The 26,767-nt window shown below is 49.4% G+C and overlaps 1 protein-coding gene across 5 annotated transcripts in view; it reads left to right on the top strand.

The window, feature by feature from the left end:
* Positions 1-26,767, top strand: part of LOC140404070 (epsin-2-like) — a 73,020-nt gene that overhangs the window by 31,259 nt on the left and 14,994 nt on the right. For all 5 annotated transcript variants that reach the window (XM_072492441.1, XM_072492440.1, XM_072492442.1 and 2 more), the window contains exons 4-7: positions 243-355; positions 5,932-5,997; positions 19,465-19,566; positions 23,524-23,677. In XM_072492441.1, coding sequence (XP_072348542.1) covers positions 243-355; positions 5,932-5,997; positions 19,465-19,566; positions 23,524-23,677 — 435 coding nt within the window. The remainder of the gene's footprint in view (positions 1-242; positions 356-5,931; positions 5,998-19,464; positions 19,567-23,523; positions 23,678-26,767) is intronic.

The raw sequence follows: 26,767 nt of genomic DNA on the forward strand, positions 1-26,767 counted from the left end.
ATAAACTTGGTCTGTATTTCCTAAGTGTGGAGTGATTGTCAGATGATCAAAGTAAAGTGTTTCAGGCTATTGCTCAGAAAATTGCAATTGTGTATTATCCAGCTGTTACAGCAGCCTGGGACTTTAGGTGGGAAGCTTCAGTGATATCTTGGAGAGTGTGACCTCAACGCGGATGGAGAGACTGGACTGGACTTTCCTCACAATGTTACATCTGTCTGTTGCACGTTTCTCTGTGTCTGCAGCAACTTCACCGAAGATCTCCTCCGAACTGGAGCAGACGCGGCCTCAGACAAGCGGGGAAGAGGAGCTGCAGCTGCAGCTAGCACTGGCCATGAGTCGGGAAGAGGCTGAACAGGTACCCGGGGCTGGGAAAACAAAACACTGGGGAATCCGGGGGCAGCTGTGTTTCACATTCTGCTCCCAATTCAACGATATTGCAATGAGGTAACAAATAAACTGATGGGTGGGGAACTAAAGTTGATTTTTAACAAGGGAGGTTAGGGGGGAGAGCTTCCTTGAACATAAATTAGCTTTTGCTCATCATGCTGCTGATTCGATTATTCCGTCTATACTGAGCTATGTCAGCATAATTGGATATTCAATAATCTAAATTTGGGGATAAAAATAGCAAAAGTGGAAATATGGGAAGACAGTTGTGTGGCGATATTGTCACTCGACTAGTAATCCAGAGGCCTAGGGTAATGCTCTGGAGAAACTGGTTCAAATCCCACCACGGCACCTGGTGGAATATTCTGGATTATAAAGCTAGTCTCCTTAATGGTGACCATGACAACTGCCATCGATTGTTAGGAAAAACCCATCTGGTGGCTTCTCTGTAAATTCACAGCAACAGCTAGCAGCCAACATTTGATAGAAAGAGAGAGAGTGCAATAGTGCTTCCCCTTTGTCCAGAAGCTTTCTGCTGGGCCCTCTGAAAACCCCACCTGGCAGGACCCAATTGCTGTCTGTTGCAGGACAGAATACTGTCCCTGGCCAATCCGTTGACCAGCAGCAACCAATTGAAGCAAATCTCTCGGGTGCCATAAAGTCTGGGTTCTGCTGCTCAAAATCTAAAACTTGATAGCACAGTGTGCTGTTTTGAAACTTTTGAGTTTCTCACTTCCTCTGCTCGACTTAAAGGTATGTCTCCATTAAAGATCCATGGCCCAAAGACGATAGCGACAAGATAAAATAAATAAGGGAATCAACAGGGAGGGCCCTTGCAGCTCGGCATCTGAAAGAGCAAAACCAGTTTGTGCGGGCTCCTTGTTAAATGAATGATTCCACGAATATCATTTGCTCTATTCCCACGTCCAAGTGTTCTGGGAGGACCTGCAGTGAGAGCTGGCAGACCAGTACGACTGAACAGCGGGCAAGCAGGTAATGCAGAGTAAGACCAGGCTTGTCCTCTGCTCCACCTGCTCATTTCCAGCAAAGGCCACCTGAGAGTCACCCAGGAATGGGGTCCATTGAGGCTGATTGGAGTGCCCCAGATGATTTGGCTACCTGGACCAGCAGTGACCTTTGGGACCATCCTGGTTTGTGTGGCTCAGCGTTCAGCTTTGCTAGAAGTTCCCAGCTGTTTGTTCTCCTTCCAATACAAAAGGGGTATAATGTATTCCGTCTGTATCTTTCATTTAAAAAAATATATATATATTTTATTAAAGTTTTTCGATCAAACAAAACCAAAATTTCCCATTTTACAACTTTGTAATAATATATACATTGATCATTTTTTAAATAAATAATATGCTAACTAACGGCAACTGCCAACAACAAAATAAGAAATAACAGAAATAGTAACTAAAATAGTAGCTTCGTAAAATCAATATAAATAACTAATATATAAACACACACATAAAACCCCTGAGGACCCACATGAGTCCTCTTCCCCCCCCCCCCCCCCCCCCCCCCCCGGGTTGCTGCTGCTGTCTTTCCTATTTTCCCTATCGCTCTGCGAGATAGTCGAGGAACGGTTGCCACCGCCTGGTGAACCCTTGAGCCGAACCTCTTAGTGTGTACTTTATCCGCTCCAATTTTATGAACCCTGCCATGTCGTTTATCCAGGCCTCTACGCCCGGGGGTTTAGCTTCTTTCCACATAAGTAGAATCCTTCGCCGGGCTACTAGGGACGCAAAGGCTGAAACATCGGCCTCTCTCGCCTCCTGCACTCCCGGCTCATCTGCAACCCCAAATATAGCCAACCCCCAGCCTGGTTCGACCCGGACCCCCACCACTTTTGAAATCACTTTTGCCACACCCACCCAGAACCCATGCAATACCGGACATGACCAGAACATGTGGGTGTGGTTCGCCGGGCTTCCCGCGCATCTCCCGCACCTATCCTCCACTCCAAAAAATCTACTCAGCCTTGCTCCAGTCATATGCGCCCTGTGTAGAACCTTGAATTGTATCAGGCTGAGCCTGGCACACGAGGACGAAGAGTTTACCCTACTTAGGGCATCTGCCCACAGCCCCTCCTCAATCTCTTCCCCCAGCTCCTCCTCCCATTTTCCCTTCAGCTCCTCTACCATCGTCTCCCCCTCGTCTCTCATTTCCCTATATATATCTGACACCCTGCCATCACCCACCCATGCCCCCCAAATCACTCTGTCCTGGATCTCTTGCGCCGGGAGCTGCGGAAATTCCCTCACCTGTTGCCTCACAAATGCCCTCACTTGCATATAGCGAAATGCATTCCCCGGTGGCAGCCCATATTTTTCTGTCAGTGCTCTCAGACTCGCGAACGTCCCGTCTAAGAACAAGTCCTTCAGTTTCGCAATTCCTGCTCGCTGCCAAGATTTAAATCCCCCATCTATCCTTCCCGGGACGAACCTATGATTGTTCCTTATCGGGGACCACACTGAGGCACCTGTCACTCCCTTATGTCGTCTCCACTGCCCCCAAATTTTCAGAGTTGCCACCACCACTGGGTTTGTGGTGTATTTTTTCGGGGAGAACGGCAACGGTGCCGTCGCCAGTGCTTTTAGGCTAGTTCCCCTACAGGACGCCATCTCCAGTCTTTTCCACGCCACTCCTTCCCCTTCCCTCATCCACTTACATATCATTGACACGTTGGCGGCCCAATAATAATCACTTAGACTCGGCAGTGCCAGTCCCCCTCTGTCCCTACTGCGCTGCAGGAACCCCCTCTTTACTCTTGAGGTCTTTCCAGCCCACACAAAGCTCATAATACTCTTGTCCACCTTCTTAAAAAAGGCCTTTGTAATCAGTACAGGGAGGCACTGGAACACGAAAAGAAACCTCGGAAGGACCACCATTTTAACCGCCTGCACCCTGCCCGCCAATGACAGGGGCGCCATGTCCCACCTCCTAAAGTCCTCTTCCATCTGCTCTACCAGTCGTTCCAAGTTAAGCTTGTGCAAGGTTCCCCAGTTCCTGGCCACCTGGATCCCTAAATACCGGAAATCCCTTGTTACCCTCCTCAACGGTAAATCGTCTATTCCCCTGCCCTGTTCCCCGGGGTGCATCACAAACAGTTCACTCTTCCTCGTATTCAATTTATATCCTGAAAATTCTCCAAACTCCCTGAGTGTCTGCATTATCTCAGGCATCCCCTCCACTGGGTCCCCGACATACAACAACAAATCGTCCGCGTATAATGACACCCGATGCTCTTCTCCTCCTCTAAGTACCCCCCTCCACTTCCTAGAGCCCCTCAGCACTATGGCCAATGGCTCAATTGCCAACGCAAACAGTAACGGGGACAGGGGACATCCCTGTCTTGTACCCCTATATAGTCAGAAATGGTCAGATCGTTGCCTATTTGTGATCACACTTGCCACCGGGGCCCTGTACAGGAGCTGAACCCATCTAATGAACCCCTCTCCAAATCCAAATCTCCTCAGTACTTCCCACAGGTAGTCCCACTCCACTCTGTCAAATGCTTTCTCTGCATCCATCGCCACCACTATCTCCGCCTCCCCCTCCGGTGGGGCCATCATCATCACCCCCAGCAGCCTCCGTATATTAGCATTCAATTGCCTCCCTTTAACAAACCCCGTTTGATCATCATGCACCACCCCAGGGACACAGTCCTCCATCCTCGTCACCATCACCTTGGCCAGAAGCTTGGCATCTACGTTCAAGAGGGAAATAGGCCTGTATGACCCGCACTGCAGCGGGTCTTTGTCTCTTTTCAGGATCAGCGATATCGTCGGGGGTAGTGTCCCCCTTTCCCTAGCCTCATTAAAGGTTCTCGTCAGAAGTGGGGCCAGCAGGTCCACGTATTTCCTATAGAACTCCACTGGGAACCCATCCGGTCCCGGGGCCTTCCCTGCCTGCATGTTCCCAATTCCTTTTACCACCTCCTCCACCTCAATCTGCGCTCCCAGTCCTGTCATCTCCTGTTCCTCAACCTTCGGGAACTCCAGCTGGTCTAGGAAACGCATCATTCCCTCTTTCCCTTCCGGGGGTTGAGCCTTATATAGCCTCTCGTAAAATATCTTAAACACCCCGTTCACCCTCTCGGCTCCCCGTTCCATCTTTCCCTCCTCGTCTCTAACCCCTCCGATCTCTCTCGCCGCCCCCCTCTTCCTAAATTGTTGGGCCAGCAGCCGGCTCGCTTTCTCTCCATATTCATACTGCACTCCCTGTGCCTTCCTCCATTGTGCCTCCGCCTTACCCGTAGTCAACAAGTCAAAGTCCGTGTGCAATCTCCATCTTTCCCTGTATAGCCCTTCATCTGGAGCCTCCGCATATTGCCTATCCACCCTCAAAATCTCCCTCAACAATCTCTCCCTTTCTTTACCCTCTTGTTTCCCCTTATGGGCCCTTATGGAGATCAGCTCCCCTCTAACCACCGCCTTCAGCGCCTCCCAGACCACTCCCACCTGGACCTCTCCGTCATCATTAGTCTCTATGTACCTTTCAATACATCTCCTCACCCTTACACATACCCCCTCATCCGCCAACAGTCCCATATCTAATCTCCAGAGTGGGCGCTGTTCCTTTTCCTCTCCTACTTCCAAATCTACCCAATGTGGGGCATGATCTGAAATGGCTATAGCCGAATACTCCGTTCCTGCCACCTTCGGGATCAGCGCCCTTCCCAGGACAAAGAAGTCTATCCGGGAGCACACTTTGTGGACATGGGAGAAGAAGGAAAACTCTTTACTCCTTGGCCTAGTAAATCTCTAGGGATCCACTCCTCCCATCTGCTCCATAAAGCCCTTAAGTCTGTATCTTTCATGCTCCTATTTGTTCCCTCTTGAACTGTGAAGTATAATCTTCAAGAGGCAAGAATGTGTCTGCGACTGGGCAGGGGAGCTGGTCGAGAAGGGTAGGGGTAAGTGGACAAACGAGAGACCAGACCAAGGCTGGAATAATGCCCTGGTAGAAGTTCTTTTTCTAGTCAACTCCTATTCCCCACTCCCACCTGAGGAAAAAAGTTTATCAGAAATTCCAAATACATTGTGTCCACCAGCATCTGAAGGGTTAATGTTTTGGGTAAAACCCTACGATATTTCTCTGTTGGATGCTGACTGAACAGCTGTTTGATTGTAGTCTCCCTTCTGTTTCTGTTGTGCTCACCACTGCTGTGTCAATCTCTCCACACTAGACGGAAATTTGAAGTTTAACCTTCGTTTACATTGAGCTGTTTTGTTACAGTCCCAAGTGTCGATCACAGTGAATGAGTATCTGTTTTGCTGTCACGTCTGCACTTTCAATGATAACGGGAGTTGGGTTCATTTTAATGACGTGAAGTTCTGGAGCGGAGGGGGGGGAGTTCTGAATGGAAGAGTTTGGTTAACCTGTGAGACCCATTAATGCCCCAGTATGTGCACGTTACCCACACTTGCCGATTCGCTGGGATCATAGGGATCCAATAGAGGGGCACCTCGATGCAGGTTTGTTGTGATACAAAATGTTTAGTGACATTCTTGGTGTTTTTCCTCCTTGCCCATATAGATTTTCAAAAGTGCCACAACAGCTGGCAGCCAGCCAAGGAACACAGTGATGACCCTGAGTGCACAGGTAGGACTGTTTTGTGTTGAGATTAACAAGAACAGACTCAATAGCTGATGGCGAGTAGCCATGAATGGGAGGGTGAGCCACATTGCGTCTGGCTGTCCTGGGACATGAATCACAAAATGTCAGTATGCAGGTCCAGCAAGTGATTAGGAAGGCAAATGGAATGTTATTATTTATTTCCAGGGGAATGGAATATAAAAGTTGCAAAGTTTTACTGCAGCTGTTCAGGGCTTTAGCGAGACCACGTCTAGAACACTATGTACAGTTGTGGCCTCTTTATTTGAAAAAAATATATAGTTGCATTAGAATCGGGAAGGTTCATATAACTCATTGATGAAGGGTTTATCTTATGAAGAAAGTTTGAACAAGTTTAGATTTATTGTCACTGTACAGAGGTTGAGTGAAATGTATTAAGACATAGGAACGGAAGTAAGGCCATTCGGCCCATTGAGTCCACTCCACCATTCAATCATGGCTGATTTCAACTCCATTTACCCGCTCTCTCTCCATAGCCCTTAATTCCTCGAGAAATCAAGAATTTATCAACGTCTGTCTTAAAGACACTCAACGTCCTGGCCTCCACCGCCCTCTGTGGCAATGAATTCCACAGACCCACCACTCTCTGGCTGAAGAAATTTCTCCTCATCTCTGTTCTAAAGTGACTCCCTTTTATTCTAAGGCTGTGTCCCCGGGTCCTAGTCTCCCCTGTTAATGGAAACAACTTCCCTACATCCACCCTATCTAAGCCATTCATTATCTATTCTGTGTACAGTCCAGGCAGATCGTTCCATACATGAAATACATAAACACAATGTAAATACATAGACACAGGCATCGGGTGAAGCATAACATGCAAACAGAAGCTGTTTTTGAACATGTTGGTGCATGTTCTCAGACTTTTGTATCTCCTGCCCGATGGAACAGATTGGAAGAGAGAACAACCGGGGACTTGATGGGCCACATGGTCTATACCTGCTAGGTCCTATGGCCCCCGTGATATGGAAACCGGGCATAATGTTAAAATCCCAAATGTATATCCATCTGCTATTTATGTACAGGCATCACACTTGCCCTCGAGGCAGACTTATCTTAAATTATTTTTTTAAATATGCTTCTACGTTGCACCAGAAGACTGAACAGGCTCGTCTAATTTGTGGGTTTCCTGCATCAAGTAACAATTAACCACAGTTTGCAGTCACTTGAGTTTAGTTCTAATCGTTACGGCTTTTAAGGGGAAAGGTCAACTTAAGCATGGCTGCACCTCGGGAAGAGAATAATGCATTGATATAAAAAATGGGCATTATTGTGATCATCTGTATGTTGTTTCTTTGCTTATTGAGAATTTATTCTGTGATGCAAAGGTAATCTCCCATTCCTGTTGCATATTCTTCTTAATTAAGAATGAGGCATGCATTTGCTGTGTAAAATTTACAGGCTGTGTTCATCCGAAGACAAATTACTTCATGAAACTTTTCATGTGGTCTCACCTTTCATTCTGTGATTGATTTTTACTGCTCCAAGTTGAGAACTGATGCTGGGAAGTGGTGCAATTTTCTTCTCAGCAGTGCGTATTGGCAGGACGTACTGACCACTTGGGTGCACAGCAAAGCTCTCGTGCTCACCAACTTGCCTTGGCCTCGACCTCAGAAGCAGCTCTTCCTGCAACAGCGAGAGATCCTCCTTTGCAGCAGTCGTCCCGTGGTCTCTTACTAACTTTCAAAACAACTTTCGTCCCGTTAAGCTTGCAAGAACTGAATCAATGCTTGTTTTGCTTTGAATGCTTAAGAGTCAGCAAAGAGACTTCCGGGTGCGGCGATGACCAGCTAAGTCGCACGTTTCGGCAGCTCCCGGTGGAACGGACTTTTGGGCTCTTAATAGGAGCCCCATCGGCAATTTTAACGGCAAATAACACTGTGCGGTAATCCAGAAGGGAATCCCCCCTGGACACGGATGGAAAAAAGAGAGAGGAAAGTAGCCGGATTGCGGTGGATCCTCAAGAGCAGCGGCCAGGAAGGCAGGCACAAAGCAAGATGGCGTCGGAAGGAGGCAGTTTAATATGGGGGCCCTGACCAACAAGAGTTCCTGCGGCGTTGCATAGATGAACTCAAAAAGGAGATGAAGATGGAGCTGTTGGCCCCGATATTACAAGCGATTGAGGGGCTAAAGGAGGAGCAAAAGACCCAGGAACAGGAGCTTCGGGTCGTGAAGGCAAAGGCTGCTGAGAATGAGGACGACATACAGGGCCTGGTGGTGAAAACGGAGATCCACGAGGCACAACACAAAAGATGTGTGGAAAGGCTGGAGGTGCTGGAGAACAATGCGAGGAGGAAGAACTTAAGGATTCTTGGTCTTCCCGAAGGTGCAGAAGGGGCGGACGTCGGGGCATATGTGAGCACGATGCTGCATTCGTTAATGGGATCGGAGGCCCCGACGGGTCCGCTGGAGGTGGAGGGAGCCTATCGAGTTATGGCGCGAAGACCGAGGGCTGGAGAAATTCCTCGAGCAATAGTTGTGAGATTTCTCCGATACAAGGACAGAGAGATGGTCCTCAGATGGGCCAAGAAAACGCGGAACAGTAGGTGGGAGAATGCGGTGATCCGCGTGTATCAAGATTGGAGTGCAGAGGTGGCGAGAAGGAGGGCAAGCTTTAATCGGGCCAAGGCGGTGTTGCATAAAAGGAAGGTCAAATTCGGAATGTTGCAACCGGCAAGACTGTGGGTCACACATCTAGGGAAACACCACTATTTCGAAACGGCAGACGAAGCGTGGGCATTTATTGTCGAGGAGAAGCTGGAGTGAGCGGGCCAGAAAAAGAACGTTTGGGACAAAAGTGGGGGGGTGAATTTGTGGGATTAAGGGGGGAAAAGGGGGAAGAGAAGACTTCCCAGATTGTTAAACCTGCGACCCTGTAACTTCTCTCTCTTGCCCATGGGGGGAGGGGGTGAGGGAGGATGAGGAGCTGTGGGCGTCGGCCATTGGGGGCGGGGCCAAAAGGGGAAGCGCGGGCTTTGTTCCCGCGCTATGGTAATCATGGCGGGAACAGGGAAGCAGGAAGGAGGGGGCCTCGCACAGTGTGAGCCGAGGTCACGGGGGGGAAGCCGAGGTCGGCCAGAGTTTGCTGACTTCTGGGAGTAACATGGGGGGTGCAATTACGCTAGCTTGGGATCTAGCGGGGGGGGGGGGGGGTTAACTGGGTTGCTGCTGCTGGGGAGAAGGGGGAGCTGGTATGGGTGGGGGGGGTCGGGGCGGGGGGGGGCGCCGCCTGGGGGGGATACAGCTACGTGGGAACCGGGTGAGGAGCTGGATTGAAAAAGGAAATGGCTAGTCGTCAAGGGGGGGGTGGTAAAGAGCCCCCCCAACCCGGTTGATCACGTGGAATGTGAGAGGGCTGAACGGGCCGATTAAGAGGGCACGGGTACTCGCACACCTAAAGAAACTTAAGGCAGATGTGGTTATGCTTCAGGAGACGCATCTGAAGCTGACAGACCAGGTTAGACTTCGCAAAGGATGGGTGGGGCAGGTGTTTCATTCGGGGCTAGATGCAAAAAACAGGGGGGTGGCCATACTAGTGGGGAAGCGGGTAATGTTTGAGGCAAAGACTATAGTGGCGGATAACGGGGGCAGATACGTGATGGTGTGTGGCAAACTGCATGGGGAGGCGGTGGTATTGGTGAACGTGTATGCCCCGAACTGGGATGATGCCAATTTTATGAGGCGTATGTTAGGACGAATCCCGGACCTAGAAGTGGGGAAGTTGGTAATGGGTGGAGACTTTAATACGGTGCTGGACCCAGGGCTGGACAGATCGAGGTCCAGGACCGGAAGGAGGCCGGCTGCAGCTAGGGTGCTTAAGGATTTTATGGTGCAGAGGGGAGGAGTAGATCCCTGGAGATTTAGTAGACCTAGGAGTAAGGAGTTTTCGTTTTTCTCCTATGTACATATAAAGTATTTTCACGAATAGATTTTTTTGTTTTGGGAAGGACACTGATCCCAAAGGTGACGGGGACGGAGTACACGGCTATAGCCATCTCGGATCATGCTCCACACTGGGTGGACCTGGAGATAGGGGAAGAAAAACAACAGCTTCCACCCTGGAGAATGGACATGGGATTATTGGCAGATGAGGGGGTTGTTTAAGGGTGAGGGGGTGTATTGAAAGGTACTTGGAAATTAATAATAATGGGGAGGAACAGGTGGGAGTGGTCTGGGAGGCACTGAAGGCAGTGGTTAGAGGGGAGCTGATATCTATTAGGGCACATAAAGGAAAGCAGGAGGGTAGGGAAAGGGAGCAGTTGTTGAAAGAACTGCTGAGGGTGGACAGACAATACGCGGAGGCACCAGAGGAGGGACTATACAGGGAAAGGCAAAGGCTACATATAGAATTTGACTTGTTGACTACGGGTAAGGCAGAGGCACAATGGAGGAAGGCACAGGGTGTACAGTACGAATATGGGGAGAAGGCGAGTAGGTTGTTGGCCCACCAACTGAGGAAAAGGGGAGCAGCGAGGGAGATAGGGGGGGGTGAGAGATGAGGAGGGGGAGATGGAGCGGGGAGCGGAGAGAGTGAATGGAGCGTTCAAGGCATTTTATGAAAGATTATATGAAGCGCAGCCCTCGGACGGGAAGGAGAGAATGATTATCATAGATTATCATAGAATTTACAGTGCAGAAGGAGGCCATTCGGCCCATCGAGTCTGCACCGGCTCTGTGCTTTCTGGATCAGCTGGAATTTCCTAAGGTGGAGGAACAGGAGAGAGTGGGGCTGGGAGCACAGATTGAGACGGAGGAAGTAGTGAAGTAGGGATTGGAAGCATGCAGGCGGGGAAGGCCCCGGGACCAGACGGATTCCCAGTTGAATTCTATAAGAAATATTTGGACTTGCTGGCCCCGCTACTGATGAGAACCTATAATGAGGCGAGGGAAAGGGGGCAGCTGCCCCCGACTATGTCAGAGGCAACGATATCACTCCTCCTAAAGAAGGAAAAAGACCCGCTGCAATGCGGGTCCTATAGACCTATTTCCCTCCTGAATGTGGATGCTAAGATTCTGGCCAAGGTAATGGCAATGAGGATAGAGGATTGTGTCCCGGGGGTGGTCCATGAGGACCAAACTGGGTTTGTGAAGGGGAGACAGCTGAATACGAATATACGGAGGCTGCTAGGGGTAATGATGATGCCCCCACCAGAGGGGGAAGCGGAGATAGTGGTGGCGATGGATGCCGAGAAAGCATTTGATAGAGTGGAGTGGGATTATTTGTGGGAGGTGTTGAGATTTGGCTTTGGTGACGGGTATATCAGGTGGGTACAGTTGCTGTATAGGGCCCCCGATGGCGAGCGTGGTCACGAATGGACGGGGGTCTGACTATTTTCGGCTCCATAGAGGGACGAGGCAGGGATGTCCTCTGTCCCCGTTATTGTTTGCACTGGCGATTGAACCCCTGGCCATGGCACTGAGGGGTTCCAGGAAGTGGAGGGGAGTACTTAGGGGGGGAGAAGAACACCGGGTATCTCTGTATGCGGATGATTTGTTGCTATATGTGGCGGACCCGGCGGAGGGGATGCCAGAGATAATGCGGATACTTGGGGAATTTGGGGATTTTTCAGGGTATAAACTGAACATGGGGAAAAGTGAGTTATTTGTGGTGCATCCGGGGGAGCAGAGCAGAGAGATAGAGGATTTACCGTTGAGGAAGGTAACAAGGGACTTCCGGTACCTGGGGATCCAGATAGCCAAGAATTGGGGTACATTACATAGGCTTAATTTAACACGGTTGGTGGAACAGATGGAGGAGGATTTCAAGAGATGGGACATGGTGTCCCTGTCATTGGCAGGTAGGGTGCAGGCGGTTAAAATGGTGGTTCTCCCGAGATTCTTTTTTGTGTTCCAGTGCCTCCACAGTGGTGATCACGAAGGCTTTTTTCAAAAGAATTGAGAAGAGCATTATGAGTTTTGTGTGGGCTGGGAAGACCCCGAGAGTGAGGCGGGGATTCTTGCAGCGTAGTAGGGACAGGGGGGGGCTGGCACTACCGAGCCTCAGTGAATACTACTGGGCCGCCAATGTTTCAATGGTGTGTAAGTGGATGGGAGAAGGGGAGGGAGCGGCGTGGAAGAGATTGGAGAGGACGTCTTGCAGGGGGACTAGCCTACAAGCAATGGTGACGGCGCCGTTGCCGTTCTCACCAAAGAAATACACCACAAGCCCGGTGGTGGTGGCTACATTGAAAATTTGGGGGCAGTGGAGACGGCATAGGGGAGGGATGGGAGCTTCGGTGCGGTCCCCGATAAGAAACAATCATAGGTTTGTTCCGGGGAGAATGGAAGGGGGATTTGGAGCATGGCAAAGAGCTGGGGTAGTACAATTAAGAGATCTATTTGTAGATGGGACGTTTGCGAGTCTGGGAGCGCTGACGGAGAAATATGGGTTGCCCCAAGGGAATGCATTTCGGTATATGCAATTGACGGCTTTTGCGAGGCAACAGGTGAGGGAATTCCCGCAGCTCCCGACGCAGGAAGTGCAGGATAGAGTGATCTCAGAGACATGGGTGGGGGACGGTAAGGTGGCGGACATATACAGGGAGATGAGGGACGAGGGGGAGATCATGGTAGATGAGCTGAAAGGGAAATGGGAAGAAGAACTGGGGGAGGAGATTGAGGAGGGGCTGTGGGCTGATGCCCTACGTAGGGTAAACTCATCGTCCTCGTGTGCCAGGCTAAGCCTGATACAATTTAAGGTGCTACACAGGGCGCATATGACTGGAGCACGGCTTAGTAAATTTTTGGGGGTAGAGGATAGGTGTGCGAGATGCTCGAGAGACCCAGCGAATCACACCCACATGTTCTGGTCATGCCCGGCACTACAGGGGTTCTGGGTGGGGGTGGCAAAGGTGCTTTCGAAGGTGGTGGGGGTCCGGGTCGAACCAAGCTGGGGGTTGGCTATATTTGGGGTTGCAGAAGAGCCGGGAGTGCGGGAGGCGAGAGAGGCTGACGTGTTGACCTTTGCGTCCCTTGTAGCCCGGCGCAGGATATTGTTAATGTGGAAGGAAGCCAAACCCCCGGGGGTGGAGACCTGGATAAACGATATGGCAGGGTTCATAAAGTTAGAACGGATGAAGTTCGTGTTAAGGGGTTCGGCTCAGGGGTTCACCAGGCGGTGGCAACCGTTCGTCGACTACCTCACAGAAAGATAGGGGGAATGGAAAAGAAGTAGACAACAGCAGCAACCCAGGGGGGAGGGGGGGAAGGGCGGGGGGAGGAATCGGACGGACTCTCAGGGATGTTATTGTATATGTATAGGTATTTGGTATATGTAATTGTATATTGGATTGTATTTTTGGAGAGTATTTATTTTGGACAAGGCAGTTGCCATGTAATTTTGTTTTTTGTTTTTGTTTATATATTATTTATTTGTTTAAAACTGGCCACGGTTATTTATATTGCTTTATTGTTGTGTAAAAGAAACACTACGTATTGTTATGTTTGGCCAAAAAACTTGAATAAAATATATTTTTAAAAAGAGTCAGCAAAGTGAGATCCCAGGTTGCAAGGGTACAATCTTCATGAATTTGCACAATGGGTTTGCTTGCACTTAAACTGAAACAGCTATCTTGGAATACAAAATGTGTCTCTTTTGCTGTTTTATTCCCGCCACCAACCCCAGCAACCAAACTTACCTGCAATGACCATGATCTAAAGTGAGCAGTTACACGCCACAATGTCATGCTTGAGAAAACATGTTGGGAAGATGTCATCTTTTCAATTTCTTCATGTCTTTGTAGTTTGAGCTTTATCCCAATGCCTTTTGTGTGTGTCCAGGCCTTTTCGTAGCAGAAACTCTTTTTACGAAACAAAATCTGTCCTCATGCCCAGGTTTAACATCCAACCCTGCAGTGAGCTGTTAACTAGAGAGTACATATGGACGGCACGGTGGCGCAGTGGTTTGCACTGCTGCCTCATGTTCGATCCCGGCCCCGAGTCACTCCCCGTGTGGAATTGGCACATTCTCCCCGTGTCTGCGTGGGTCTCACCCCAACAACTCAAAAAGATGTGCAGGGTAGGTGGATTGGCCACGCTAAAATTGCCCCTTAATTGGGAAAAAAATATTTGGGTACTCTAAATTTATTTTAAAAACTTGAGAGTATATAGAATCTTCAACTCTATCTCCCTCCAGAGGTGGAAAGTAATCTGACAGACAAATACAAACTGGCTAAATTTACAAGGCCAGATTTATGCATTGATAAAATGTTCTACAGAAACAAAGAAACAGCAATTTAGTGGTCCACTTCAATAAATAACTTTATATGACACATGAACAGATTATAAAACAAGCCAAGAAAGCATCTTCGATCCCTTGAGGCCTTTTCTGAGTAAATCTCTTGGGACTGACATGGCTTCTCCTGAGAGTTCGTGACCACAGTTTCGTGTCGTCATGTATCAGTGATTTTAAAGTATCAGTGATTTGAAAAGGGAACTATGAGGTCTGTGGGTTCAATGTTGTCTTTTTCTTAGAAGTCCTGGGAAGATTGGGGAAGTCTTGGTGAATTGCTGCAGTTGCTTTTTGGATGGTACGCGTTGCTGTCACGGTATACTGGTGATGGAGAGAATCAACTTCGAGAGGCCTAATCATTTGTTTTTAACACGTGGAGCCAACTGAAACATATGGTTCTGCCTGTACACCTACAAACACTAGTATTCCAAATTGTCCCTCTGCTATATCAACGTGTGACTTTTGAGAAATGAATCGATGGATTAGCAATGCATGAATGAAATTACACCCATTGCTTCCATCACCTATAAGACGTGAACCTTCCTCATAATTGTTTCTCCTGATCTCTGCGTTAATAGTTAAACGGGCATTCTGGCAGCCTTTGTTAATCTATTATACGGCGTGTTCTGCACAGGCTGTTTGTTCAGCTGGTTTGTGCTGCACGTGTGCCTCCTCCCGTTTTGTCTTCCTCTGCCTTATGACCAAGCCACTCGAGTTGCGATTTGGTGCCTTGATTCAAGAGAACGATTCCATTGATGAAGGGCTTCGGTTACGTGGGTAGGTTGGTGAAGCTAACACTGTTCAGAGGAGATTTGGTAGAGGTGTTCCAAGATCACGAGGAGTCTGGACAGAGTAGATAGATCAACTGTTCCCATTGGTGGAAGGATTTATAACCGGACGAAACTGACTTCAGGTGATTAGCAAAAGAAGTAAAAGCGACATGCGTAACTTTTTTACATAGTTAGTGGCTAAGATCTGGAATGCACTGCCTGAGAGTGTAGTGGAGGCAGATTTGATCATGGGTGTGGCAGGGGAGTGAGACTGTTCTGTAACCATGAGATTTTATTGTCCTCTGTCATATACAGGAGCTGGTTTAGCAGAGTGGGCTTGTAATACAGAACAAGGCCAGCAGCGTGGGTTCAATTCCCCTACCAGCCTCCCCAAACAGGTGCTGGAATGTGGCGACTAGGGGCTTTTCACTAACTTAATTGAAGCCTACTCGTGACAAAAAGTTATTATTATTATACATCGCAGAAAGGTGTCTGGATGTTCATGCTGTCAGCTGGGGGAACAGATCAGAGCTGTGCTGGATTCAGATTCCCAATGAGGAAAGTAACGTCATTTAAGCAGCTGAAGGCATGTCCGACCCACAGCACCGCCATGGGTAGGGCAAGGAGGCAAGTTCCGAATGCACTCCAGCCGGATCGGAGACTGAACGCTGCGCTTGTCAGCACCAATCGATCCACACTAGCCATCCAGCCAACCGGCCCCTGCAGGACTCTGAGTTGCTGTGACAACTTACACTTTTACATGCAGATTGCAGTCCAGAGCTGTGGATAGTGATGGAAGAGCCTTCAATTCTCTTACAATCACTCGGCTGACTGGGAATCTCTCCCTCTCCTACCACCAGCCATTGGCATAAATTGGACGGATTGGCAGGTTGACGCTCGACCTGTTTCAGCCGCGATGTGAACCCATCAGGTCCTGGGCTGGGACTTGAACCCGGAGCTTCTGGCTCGGTGGAAGGGTTGCTACCGATCGCACCACAAGACCTCCACCTCCAGCCCAGCAGTTGTTCCTGGCAGTGGTAATGGCCAGACAATGTGTGGAAGGAAATAACTTCGCACGTCGTGAGATTTGGATACACATTCTGTCTGGTCAGTGTTCTAATCTCTCCTTTGCATTTAATCAGTTCGTTGCTCGTTACTGTGCCAGAGATTTCCATTTTGAGCCACAATCTGCAGATTAAACTTCATTGGCTTGCAGCGAGTGTCGCTTATCTCTTCAGGTGATTTGCTGCATGAAAGAATATTTCAACAAGCAGTCTGGGTGCTGATTACTATCGATTCCTCTTTCCTTCTCCTCCTCCCCCCCCCCCCCCCCCCCCCCCCCCCCCCGTTGGATTTGATTATTCTGACTGAATAAATTGTGTACTTTTTGCTGATCTGTGCTGCCACATTAGGGAATCTTGTTTCACAAACGCCTTGGTTACGTGCTGCTCCCACTGCGTGTGTTTAGCACAAGGAGTTTGCGTTTTATTGCGGCTGTCTGTTTCAGATATTGAACCAGTTGGGCGGTAGGCAGCTGCACTAATTTCTCTCCTCTCCCACCACCCACACTAGGTGTCACCAGCACAGTCGGTGAAATGTTCCACCAGTGGCAGCAAATGCACCAACAGATTTGGGGTTTTGTGCAAAGCAGTACTTTGTGTCTTGGTTACGAGGTGTTTAAGACAGATGTAACAGAAACCTAGACTTTGTTCACTCCTATTATGGGAAGGCGCGGTTGAAGTCTACAAAACTGCATTTGGGTGGGGCACCTCAACCTGAATTCCACCCCCCACCTACGTTTCTGCACTAAAATACTTGAATCTCACCCTGAGATCTGTCTCCCCAAATGACCTTGTTTGCCGCCTTCTAAAATGTGTTGTACTTTTGAGCGATATATTCTACTGTTAAAACATTCAGTCCAAAAATGTGCGGGTTAGGACTGGCCATGGTAAATTGCCCCATAGTGTCCAGGGATGTGCAGGTTAGATTACGGGGATGGAGCATGTGATAGGGCCTGGGTGGGGTGCTCCTTCAGAGGATCGGTGCAGACGCAATGGGCCGAATGGCCTTCTCTGCGCTGGAGGAATTCTATGGTTTATGTTCAACCTGGTTCTTGGAAATGAGGGAGGGGCCAAGTAGATTAAGTATCAGCAGGAGAACATTTATGGGTCAGTGATCGTTGAATCATTTTTTTTTTAGCAAAGGACAAATAACAATCCAGAGCAAGAATAATTAACTGGGAGAAAGCCAACTTTACTGGAGTAAGAATGGACCTGGGCAGAATAAATTGGAGTTAAAAGGTTGGTGGGGAAAATGGCAGCTGAACAATTGGCTACCTTCAAAGAAGAGAGAATTTGGACACAATCAAGATATATTCCTTCAGAAGGGAAAGGTAGGGAAAACAAGACCAAAGCACCCTCGATGACAAAGGAGACCAAAATTAAGATACAGAAGAAAAAGTGATGCCAGTTAGAAAATATGATTAGGAGCCAGGCTGAATATCGAAAGGGAGGAGAAAAAGTGAGGGGGGGGGGGGGGGGGGGGGGCGCGGGGGGGCCGGTTAGCACTGGGACTGCGGTACTAAGGACCCGGTTTTGAATCCCGGCCCTGGGTCACTGTCCGTGTGGAGTTTGCACATTCTCCCCGTGTCTGCCTGGGTTTCGCCCCCACAACCCAAAGGTAGATTGTCCACTGCCCCTTAATTGGGGAAAAGAAATAATTGGGTACTCTAAATTTACAAAAAAAAGAAAAAGCAAAGAGGGGGCTTGAAAAGACTCTGGGAGCTAACGTAAAACTGAATTCCAAAGTCTTCTATAGACATATCAATAATAAGACTGGTAAGGAGAGTAGGGCCAATAAGGGACCAAAGGGGGATTTACATATGGAGGCAGAGGGTATTCAGTGAATGCTTTGCATGGCCATGGTGAAAGAGTAGGTAATTCAGACACTGGAATGGTTTAAAATGGAAGAAGGTGGTATTGAATAGGCTGCCTATAAAGTTGGTACGGTACCAGGACTGGATGAGATGCGTTCGAGGATACAGGGAGAAGTGAGAGTGGAGATTGCAGTCACTGGCCATAATTTTTCAGACTTCCTTCGACTCGGGATGGTGCCAGAGGACTGGAGAATTGCTAACTCTACACCCATGCTCAAAAAAGTGCACAAAGATAAAGAAAGATGAGCTTAGCAATTAAAGGCCAATCAGTTTAACTTTGGCGGAGGGGAATCCTCTCGAACCAATAATTTGGGACTAAATGAATAGTCACTTGGATGTTGCAGGTTAATTAAGGAAAGCTAGCATGGTTTTCTTAAGGACAAATGGGGTTTAACTACCTTGCTGGATTTTTTGATATAGAGGGCCGATGAGGGCAATGCAGTTGATGTGTTGTATGTGGATTTTCAAGAAGCATTTGATGCAATGCCGCACAAAGACTTGTGAGCAAAGTTCTAACTAACGGAATAAAAGAACGGTAGCAACATGGATACAAAATTGGCTGACTGACTGTTAACGCAAAGTCCATGTTTTTCAGGCTGGAGGAAGGTTTTAGGCAGAGTCGCCCATAGGTCAGAGCTTCTCCTGATATATATGAATGACATTAGACCAGGGCACAATTTCAAGGTTTGCAGATGGTACGAAAATTGGGCACTGCAAGGAGGATCGTGAAGAACTTCAAAAGGGCAGACAGGTGGCAGATGAAGTTCAATGGCAGAGAAATGTGAAGTGGGTCCACGTTCGTCCTACCAAATCGAGAGAGAATGTTAAATGGGACAATTCGAAGGGAGGGCGCGGGATCAGAGGAACTCTGGTGCATACACAAGTCTCTGAAGGTGGCAGTACAAGTTGAGGGCGTGGCTAATAAATCAGACACTACCGTCATTTAGTAGGGGTACAAGAGCATGGCGATTATGTTGAACTTGTATACAACCAGTTTTGGCCCCAGCTGGGATATTGTGCCCAGATCTGGGTGCCACACTTAGAAAGAATATGAACACACTGGAGAAAGTGCAGAAAGGATTCACGGAAATGGTTCCTGGGTTGAGGAACTTCAGTTATGAAAATGGATTGGAGAAGTTGAGACTGTTTTCCTTGAAAATTTGATGAGAGGTATTAAACCCACAGAGTCGACAGGGAGAAACTGTTCTCACTCATGAAAGGTTTGAGAACAAGAAGTCACAGATTTAAAGTAATTGGCAAATGAAGCAAATGCAGTATGTGCAGCGAGTGGGTGGGGTCTGGAATGCTCTGCCTGAGTGCGGGGAGGCAGATTCAATCAAAGCTTTCAAACTCTTATCGGAAAAGGAAGAATGTGCAGGGGTAGGGGAGAAGGCGAGGGGATGGTATCGAGGGTGTTGCACATTCGGAGAGCTGGTGCAGATTTGATGGGCTGAATGGCCTCCTGTGCTGTAACAATTTTGTGATTTATGTGGCTTGTGCAGGATGAGCAGCGTCGCCGTGGAGATGACCTGCGTCTACAGTTGGCATTGGAGGAGAGCCGACAGAAGCTGCAAATGCCAGGCTTTGGACCCCACAGAACTGAGGTACGGCCGGGATTCATCCTTCTGACCGTTCCCTTGATAATCCTTTACAACTATCCCAGCTATATTTGTTCATGGGATGTGGGTGTGATTTTATTGCTCATCCCAAATTGCCCAAGAGGTGGCAGTGGTGAGCCGCCTTCTCGAACCGCTGCAGTCCATGTGGTGTAGGTACACCCACAGTGCTGTCAGGGAGGGAGTTCCTGGAATTTGACCCAGCGACAGTGAAGGAACCTTTCAGTTCAGGATAGTGAGTGGTTTGGAGGGGTTTATGAAAGTGGTGGTCCCATGCAGCTGCCGTCCTTGGTCTTCGAGGTGGTAGAGATTGCCGGCTCAGAAGGTGCTGTCGAAGGAGCTTGTGAGATGCTGCCACGCATCTTATACATGGTGCACACGGCCGGCTGCCACTCAGCATCGGTGGTGGAGGGAGTGGATGTTGAAGGTTGTAGGTGGGGGTGCCAATGAATCAATGAATAAGGGCTGTTTAGCACAGGGCTAAATCGCTGGCTTTGAAAGCAGACCAAGGCAGGCCAGCAGCACGGTTCGATTCCCGTACCAGCCTCCCCAAACAGGCGCCGGAATGTGGCGACTAGGGGCTTTTCACAGTAACTTCATTTGAAGCCTACTTGTGACAAGCGATTTTCATTTCATTTCATTTTCATTTGTCCTGGATGGCGTTGAGCTTCTTGAGTGTTGTTGGAGCTGCACTCACCCAGGCAAGTGGAGAATATTCCATCACACTCCAGACTTGTGCCTTGTGGATGGTGGACAGGCTTTGTGGGGTCAGGAGGTGAGTTACTTGCTGGAGGATTCCTAGCCTCTGACCTGCTCTTGTAGCCTCAGTATTAATGTGGCTGGGTCCAGTTCAGTTTCTGGTCAATGACCCCCAGGATGTTGATTGTGGGGGATTCAGCGATGGTAATGCTATTGAATGTCTTGGGGAGATGGTTAGATTCTTTCTTGTTGGAGATGGTCATTGCCTGGCAGTTGTGTGGTGTGAATGTTACTTGCCACTTGTCAGCCCAGCCTGGATATTGTCCAGGTCTTGCTGCATTTGGTCACGGACTGCTTCAGTGTCTGAGGAGTCGCGAATGGTGCTGAACATTGTGCAGTCATCCGCAAACATCCCCACTTCTGACCTTATGATGGAAGGGAGGTCATTGATGAAGCAGCTGAAGATGGTCGGGCCGAGGACACTACCCTGAAGAACTCCTGCAGTGATGTCCTGGAGCTGAGATGATTGACCTCCAACCACCACAACCATCTTCCTTTGTGCCGGGTATGACTCCAACCAGCGGAGAGTTTTCCCCCTGATTCCCACTGACTCCAGTTTAGCTCGGGCTCCTTGATGCCAAACTCGGTCAAACGCTGCACTGATGTGAGGGGTAGTCACTCTCACCTCACCTCTTGAGTTCATCAATTTTGCCCATATTTGGACCAAGGTTATAACCAGGTCAAGAGTTGAGTGACCCTGGTGGAACCCAAACTGAGCGCCAGTAGAGCAGGTTATTGCAAAGTAAGTGTTGTTTGGTACCACAGTCGACAACCCCGCCATCATTTTGTAGACTGATGGGGTGTAATTAGCCAGGTTGGATTTGCCCTGATTTTTGTGGACGGGACATGGGTGGTTTCCACGTTGCTCGGTAGATGTCAATGTTGTCGCTTTCTGGAACAGCTTGAAACATGTCCTTTGGCTATTGGGTGGCTGGGAACACATTGGAATAAGAATTGCATTAATAACCCCATTGCTTTATCCCAGGTTAGTTATGCAACAGATTACATGGGATTGTTAGTCTGCAGTTATTCTGGGACAATCCACAAACTACTCTGATCAGTGAAACCCATTTGTGATAATCGGGCTTTAAGAGAAGCTCTTACTCCTTTGAACTATCCATGGGATCTTGAACATCTCCTGTACAAGTAAACAGGAAGCGTCCAGCAGTGCGGCACTCCCTCAGTACTGACCCTCTGACAGTGCAGCACTCCCTCAGTACTGACCCTCTGACAGTGCAGCACTCCCTCAGTACTGACCCCCTGACAGTGCAGCACTCCCTCAGTACTGACCCCCTGACAGTGCAGCCCTCCCTCAGTACTGACCCTCTGACAGTGCGACACTCACTCAGTACTGACCCTCTGACAGTGCAGCCCTCCCTCAGTACTGACCCTCTGACAGTGCAGCCCTCCCTCAGTACTGACCCTCTGACAGTGCGACACTCACTCAGTACTGACCCTCTGACAGTGCAGCACTCCCTCAGTACTGACCCTCTGACAGTGCAGCACTCCCTCAGTACTGACCCTCTGACAGTGCAGCACTCCCTCAGTACTGACCCCCTGACAGTGCAGCCCTCCCTCAGTACTGACCCTCTGACAGTGCGGCACTCCCTCAGTACTGACCCTCTGACAGTGCAGCACTCGCTCAGTACTGACCCTCTGACAATGCAGCACTCCCTCAGTACTGACCCTCTGACAGTGCAGCACACCCACCGCACTGACCCTCTGACAGTGCAGCACTCCCTCAGTACTGACCCTCTGACAGTGCGGCACTCCCTCAGTACTGATCCTCTGACAGTGCAGCACTCCCTCAGTACTGACCCTCTGACAGTGCAGCACTCCCTCAGTACTTACCCTCTGACAGTGTAACACTCCCTCAGTACTGACCCTCTGACAGTGCAGCACACCCTCCGCACTGACCCTCTGAGAGTGCAGCGCTCCCTCAGTACTGACCCTCTGACAGTGCGGCACTCCCTCAGTACTGACCCTCTGACAGTGCAGCACACCCTCCGCACTGACCCTCTGACAGTGCAGCACTCCCTCAGTACTGACCCTCTGACAGTGCAGCACTCCCTCAGTACTGACCCTCTGACAGTGCAGCACTCTCTCAGTACTGACCCTCTGACAGTACAGCGCTCCCTCAGTACTGACCCTCTGACAATGCAGCACTCCCTCAGTACTGACCCTCTGACAGTCCGGCACTCCCTCAGTCCTGACCCTCTGACAGTGCAGCGCTCCCTCAGTACTGACCCTCTGACAGTGCAGCGCTCCCTCAGTACTGACCCTCTGACAGTGCAGCACTCCCTCAGTACTGACCCTCTGTCAGTGCAGCGCTCCCTCAGTACTGACCCTCTGACAATGCAGCACTCCCTCAGTACTGACCCTCTGACAGTGCAGCGCTCCCTCAGTACTGACCCTCTGACAGTGCGGCACTCCCTCAGTACTGACCCTCTGACAGTGCAGCACTCCCTCAGTCCTGACCCTCTGACAGTGCAGCGCTCCCTCAGTACTGACCCTCTGACAGTGCAGCGCTCCCTCAGTACTGACCCTCTGACAGTGCGGCACGCCCTCAGTACTGACCCTCTGACAGTGCGGCGCTCCCTCAGTACTGACCCTCTGACAGTGCGGCACTCCCTCAGTCCTGACCCTCTGACAGTGCAGCGCTCCCTCAGTACTGACCCTCTGACAGTGCAGCGCTCCCTCAGTACTGACCCTCTGACAGTGCGGCACTCCCTCAGTACTGACCCTCTGACAGTGCAGCGCTCCCTCAGTACTGACCCTCTGACAGTGCGGCACGCCCTCAGTACTGACCCTCTGACAGTGCGGCGCTCCCTCAGTACTGACCCTCTGACAGTGCGGCACTCCCTCAGTCCTGACACTCTGACAGTGCAGCGCTCCCTCAGTACTGACCCTCTGACAGTGCAGCGCTCCCTCAGTACTGACCCTCTGACAGTGCGGCACTCCCTCAGTACTGACCCTCTGACAGTGCAGCGCTCCCTCCGCGCTGACTCTCCGGCAGTGCAGCTCTCTCAGCGCTGACTGGAAGGCGTAATCGCACCATGACGTGTTTACATAGGAGGCTGCCATTATACCTGTACACTGGTCCAGGAATTTGGAATGAATGTAAAGATACGATCGAATCAGCCAGATAAGTTAAAATATGTGTTCTCTTGTGGTGCATTTGTACAGACTGCTTTACTGGATCTGACAGACTCTACACCATCTCCCCTGACACACAAATCTGATCCATGGGGAACACCATTGCCATCAGCGTCCACTGCCAAGCCTGACCCATGGGCAGCTGTGTCCTGTCCAGTATCTACTGACCCTTGGAAGCAAATGGGTAAGATCTTTTGGAATTGTTTTGCCTCGGTGGTTGTGGAGTTTGCACAATGACGCAGGACTGGGATTCGAACCCGAGTCCTCAGCGCCGTAGGCAGCAGTGCTAACCACTGCGCCACCGTGCAGCCCTTAGTCACCGTGTTCTTCCTCCTGAACCTGTCTGTCCAAAATGTTCGACATCTAGAAGGTTCTACCCCTGACTGTCTAATAACTCCACCTCTGGATTGGAAGTTTTGGGCCATTGAATCCATATTGAGACCGGATTTTCTAATCATTTTGAGGAGGGACTGTTGTTTATCTAGACTGCGTTTAATTGTTGCCGTTATGATTAGCGTAGTTTGTGGAACGATGCTTGCTGAACAATGACTTTTGAATCGGAGTGGAAATGCCTCTTACGGTGCAATCATTGTCCCAGTGACACCGGGCAGCAGCTTCACCAGGCAAATCAAACTGCTGGTAACACTCTGGGCTCAAAGCGCTCACCATCTGCTCAGGTACTCAGCAGCTGAGGGTCCTGGTTGTGACAAGCCACTGGCGTACCCCGTGCCAACACTCTTACCCCACGGGCAGCACGGTGGCGCACGTGGTTAGCACGGCTGCCTCACGGCGCCAAGGTCCAAAGTTCGATCCTGGCTCGGGGTCACTGTCCGTGTGGAGTTTGCACATTCTCCCCGTGTCTGCGTGGGTTTCGCCCCCACAACCCAAAAAATGTGCAGGAACGTTGGATTGGCCACGCTAAACTGCCCCTTTATTGGAAAAAATGAATTGGATATTCTAAATTTATGAAAAAAAACTCGTACCCCACAAGACTCGCTCAACTCTCCACGCTGTGTCCTGAGGCATCAGGACATAGAACATAGAACATAGAAAATACAGCACCGAACAGGCCCTTCGGCCCACGATGTTGTGCCGAACCTTTGTCCTAGATTAATCATAGATTATCATTGAATTTACAGTGCAGAAGGAGGCCATTCGGCCCTTTGAGTCTGCACCAGCTCTTGGAAAGAGCACCCTACCCAAACTCAACACCTCCACCCAACACCAAGGGCAATTTGGACATTAAGGGCAATTTATCATTGGCCAATTCACCTAACCCGCACATCTTTGGACTGTGGGAGGAAACCGGAGCACCCGGAGGAAACCCACGCAGACACGGGGAGGACGTGCAGACTCCGCACAGACAGTGACCCAAGCCGGAATTGAACCTGGGACCCTGGAGCTGTGAAGCAATTGCGCTATCCACAATGCTACCGCGCTGCCCTTGAGAACAAATAAATCTACACTATATCATTTTACCGTAATCCATGTACCTATCCAATAGCTGCTTGAAGGTCCCTAATGTTTCCGACTCAACTACTTCCACAGGCAGTGCATTCCATGCCCCCACTACTCTCTGGGTAAAGAACCTACCTCTGATATCCCTCCTATATCTTCCACCTTTCAGCTTAAATTTATGTCCCCTTGTAATGGTTTGTTCCACCTGGGGAAAAAGTCTCTGACTATCTACTCTATCTATTCCCCTGATCATCTTATAAACCTCTATCAAGTCGCCCCTCATCCTTCTCCGTTCTAATGAGAAAAGGCCTAGCACCCTCAACCTTTCCTCGTAAGACCTACTCTCCATTCCAGGCAACATCCTGGTAAATCTCCTTTGCACCTTTTCCAAAGCTTCCACATCCTTCCTAAAATGAGGCAACCAAAACTGTACACAGTACTCCAAATGTGGCCTTACCAAAGATTTGTACAGCTGCATCATCACCTCACGGCTCTTAAATTCAATCCCTCTGTTAATGAACGCGAGCACACCATAGGCCTTCTTCACAGCTCTATCCACTTGAGTGGCAACTTTCAAAGATGTATGAACATAGACCCCAAGATCTCTCTGCTCCTCCACATTGCCAAGAACTCTACCGTTAACCCTGTATTCCGCATTCATATTTGTCCTTCCAAAATGGACAACCTCACACTTTTCAGGGTTAAACTCCATCTACCACTTCTCAGCCCAGCTCTGCATCCTAGCTATGTCTCTTTGCAGCTGACAACAGCCTTCCTTACTATCCACAACTCCACCAATCTTCGTATCGTCTGCAAATTTACTGACCCACCCTTCAACTCCCTCATCCAAGTCATTAATGAAAATCACAAACAGCAGAGGACCCAGAACTGATCCCTGCGGTACGCCACTGGTAACTGGGATCCAGGCTGAATATTTGCCATCCACCACCACTCTCTGACTTCTATCGGTTAGCCAGTTCGTTATCCAACTGGCCAAATTTCCCACTATCCCATGCCTCCTTACTTTCTGCATAAGCCTACCATGGGGAACTTGATCAAATACCTTACTAAAATCCATGTACACTACATCCACTGCTTTACCTTCATCCACATGCTTGGTCACCTCCTCAAAGAATTCAATAAGATTTGTAAGGCAAGACCTACCCCTCACAAATCTGTGCTGACTATCCCTAATCAAGCAGTGTCTTTCCAGATGCTCAGAAATCCTATCCTTCAGTACCCTTTCCATTACTTTGCCTACCACCGAAGTAAGACTAACTGGCCTGTAATTCCCAGGGTTATCCCTAGTCCCTTTTTTGAACAGGGGCACGACATTCGCCACTCTCCAATGGTACCACCCCTGTTGACAGTGAGGACGAAAAGATCATTGCCAACGGCTCTGCAATTTCATCTCTTGCTTCCCATAGAATCCTTGGATATATCCCGTCAGGCCCGGGGGACTTGTCTATCCTCAAGTTTTTCAAAATGCCCAACACATCTTCCTTCCTAACAAGTATTTCCTCGAGCTTACCAATCTGTTTCACACTGTCCTTTCCAACAATATCGCCCCTCTCATTTGTAAATACAGAAGAAAAGTACTCGTTCAAGACCTCTCCTATCTCTTCAGACTCAATACACAATCTCCCGCTACTGTCCTTGATCGGACCTACCCTCGCTCTAGTCATTCTCATATTCCTCACATGTGTAAAAGGCCTTAGGGTTTTCCTTGATCCTACCCGCCAAAGATTGTTCATGCCCTCTCTTAGCTCTCCTAATCCCTTTCTTCAGTTCCCTCCTGGCTATCTTGTATCCCTCC

The sequence above is a fragment of the Scyliorhinus torazame genome, chromosome 29, assembly GCF_047496885.1.
Source record: "Scyliorhinus torazame isolate Kashiwa2021f chromosome 29, sScyTor2.1, whole genome shotgun sequence".
Taxonomy (NCBI): Eukaryota; Metazoa; Chordata; class Chondrichthyes; order Carcharhiniformes; family Scyliorhinidae; genus Scyliorhinus; species Scyliorhinus torazame.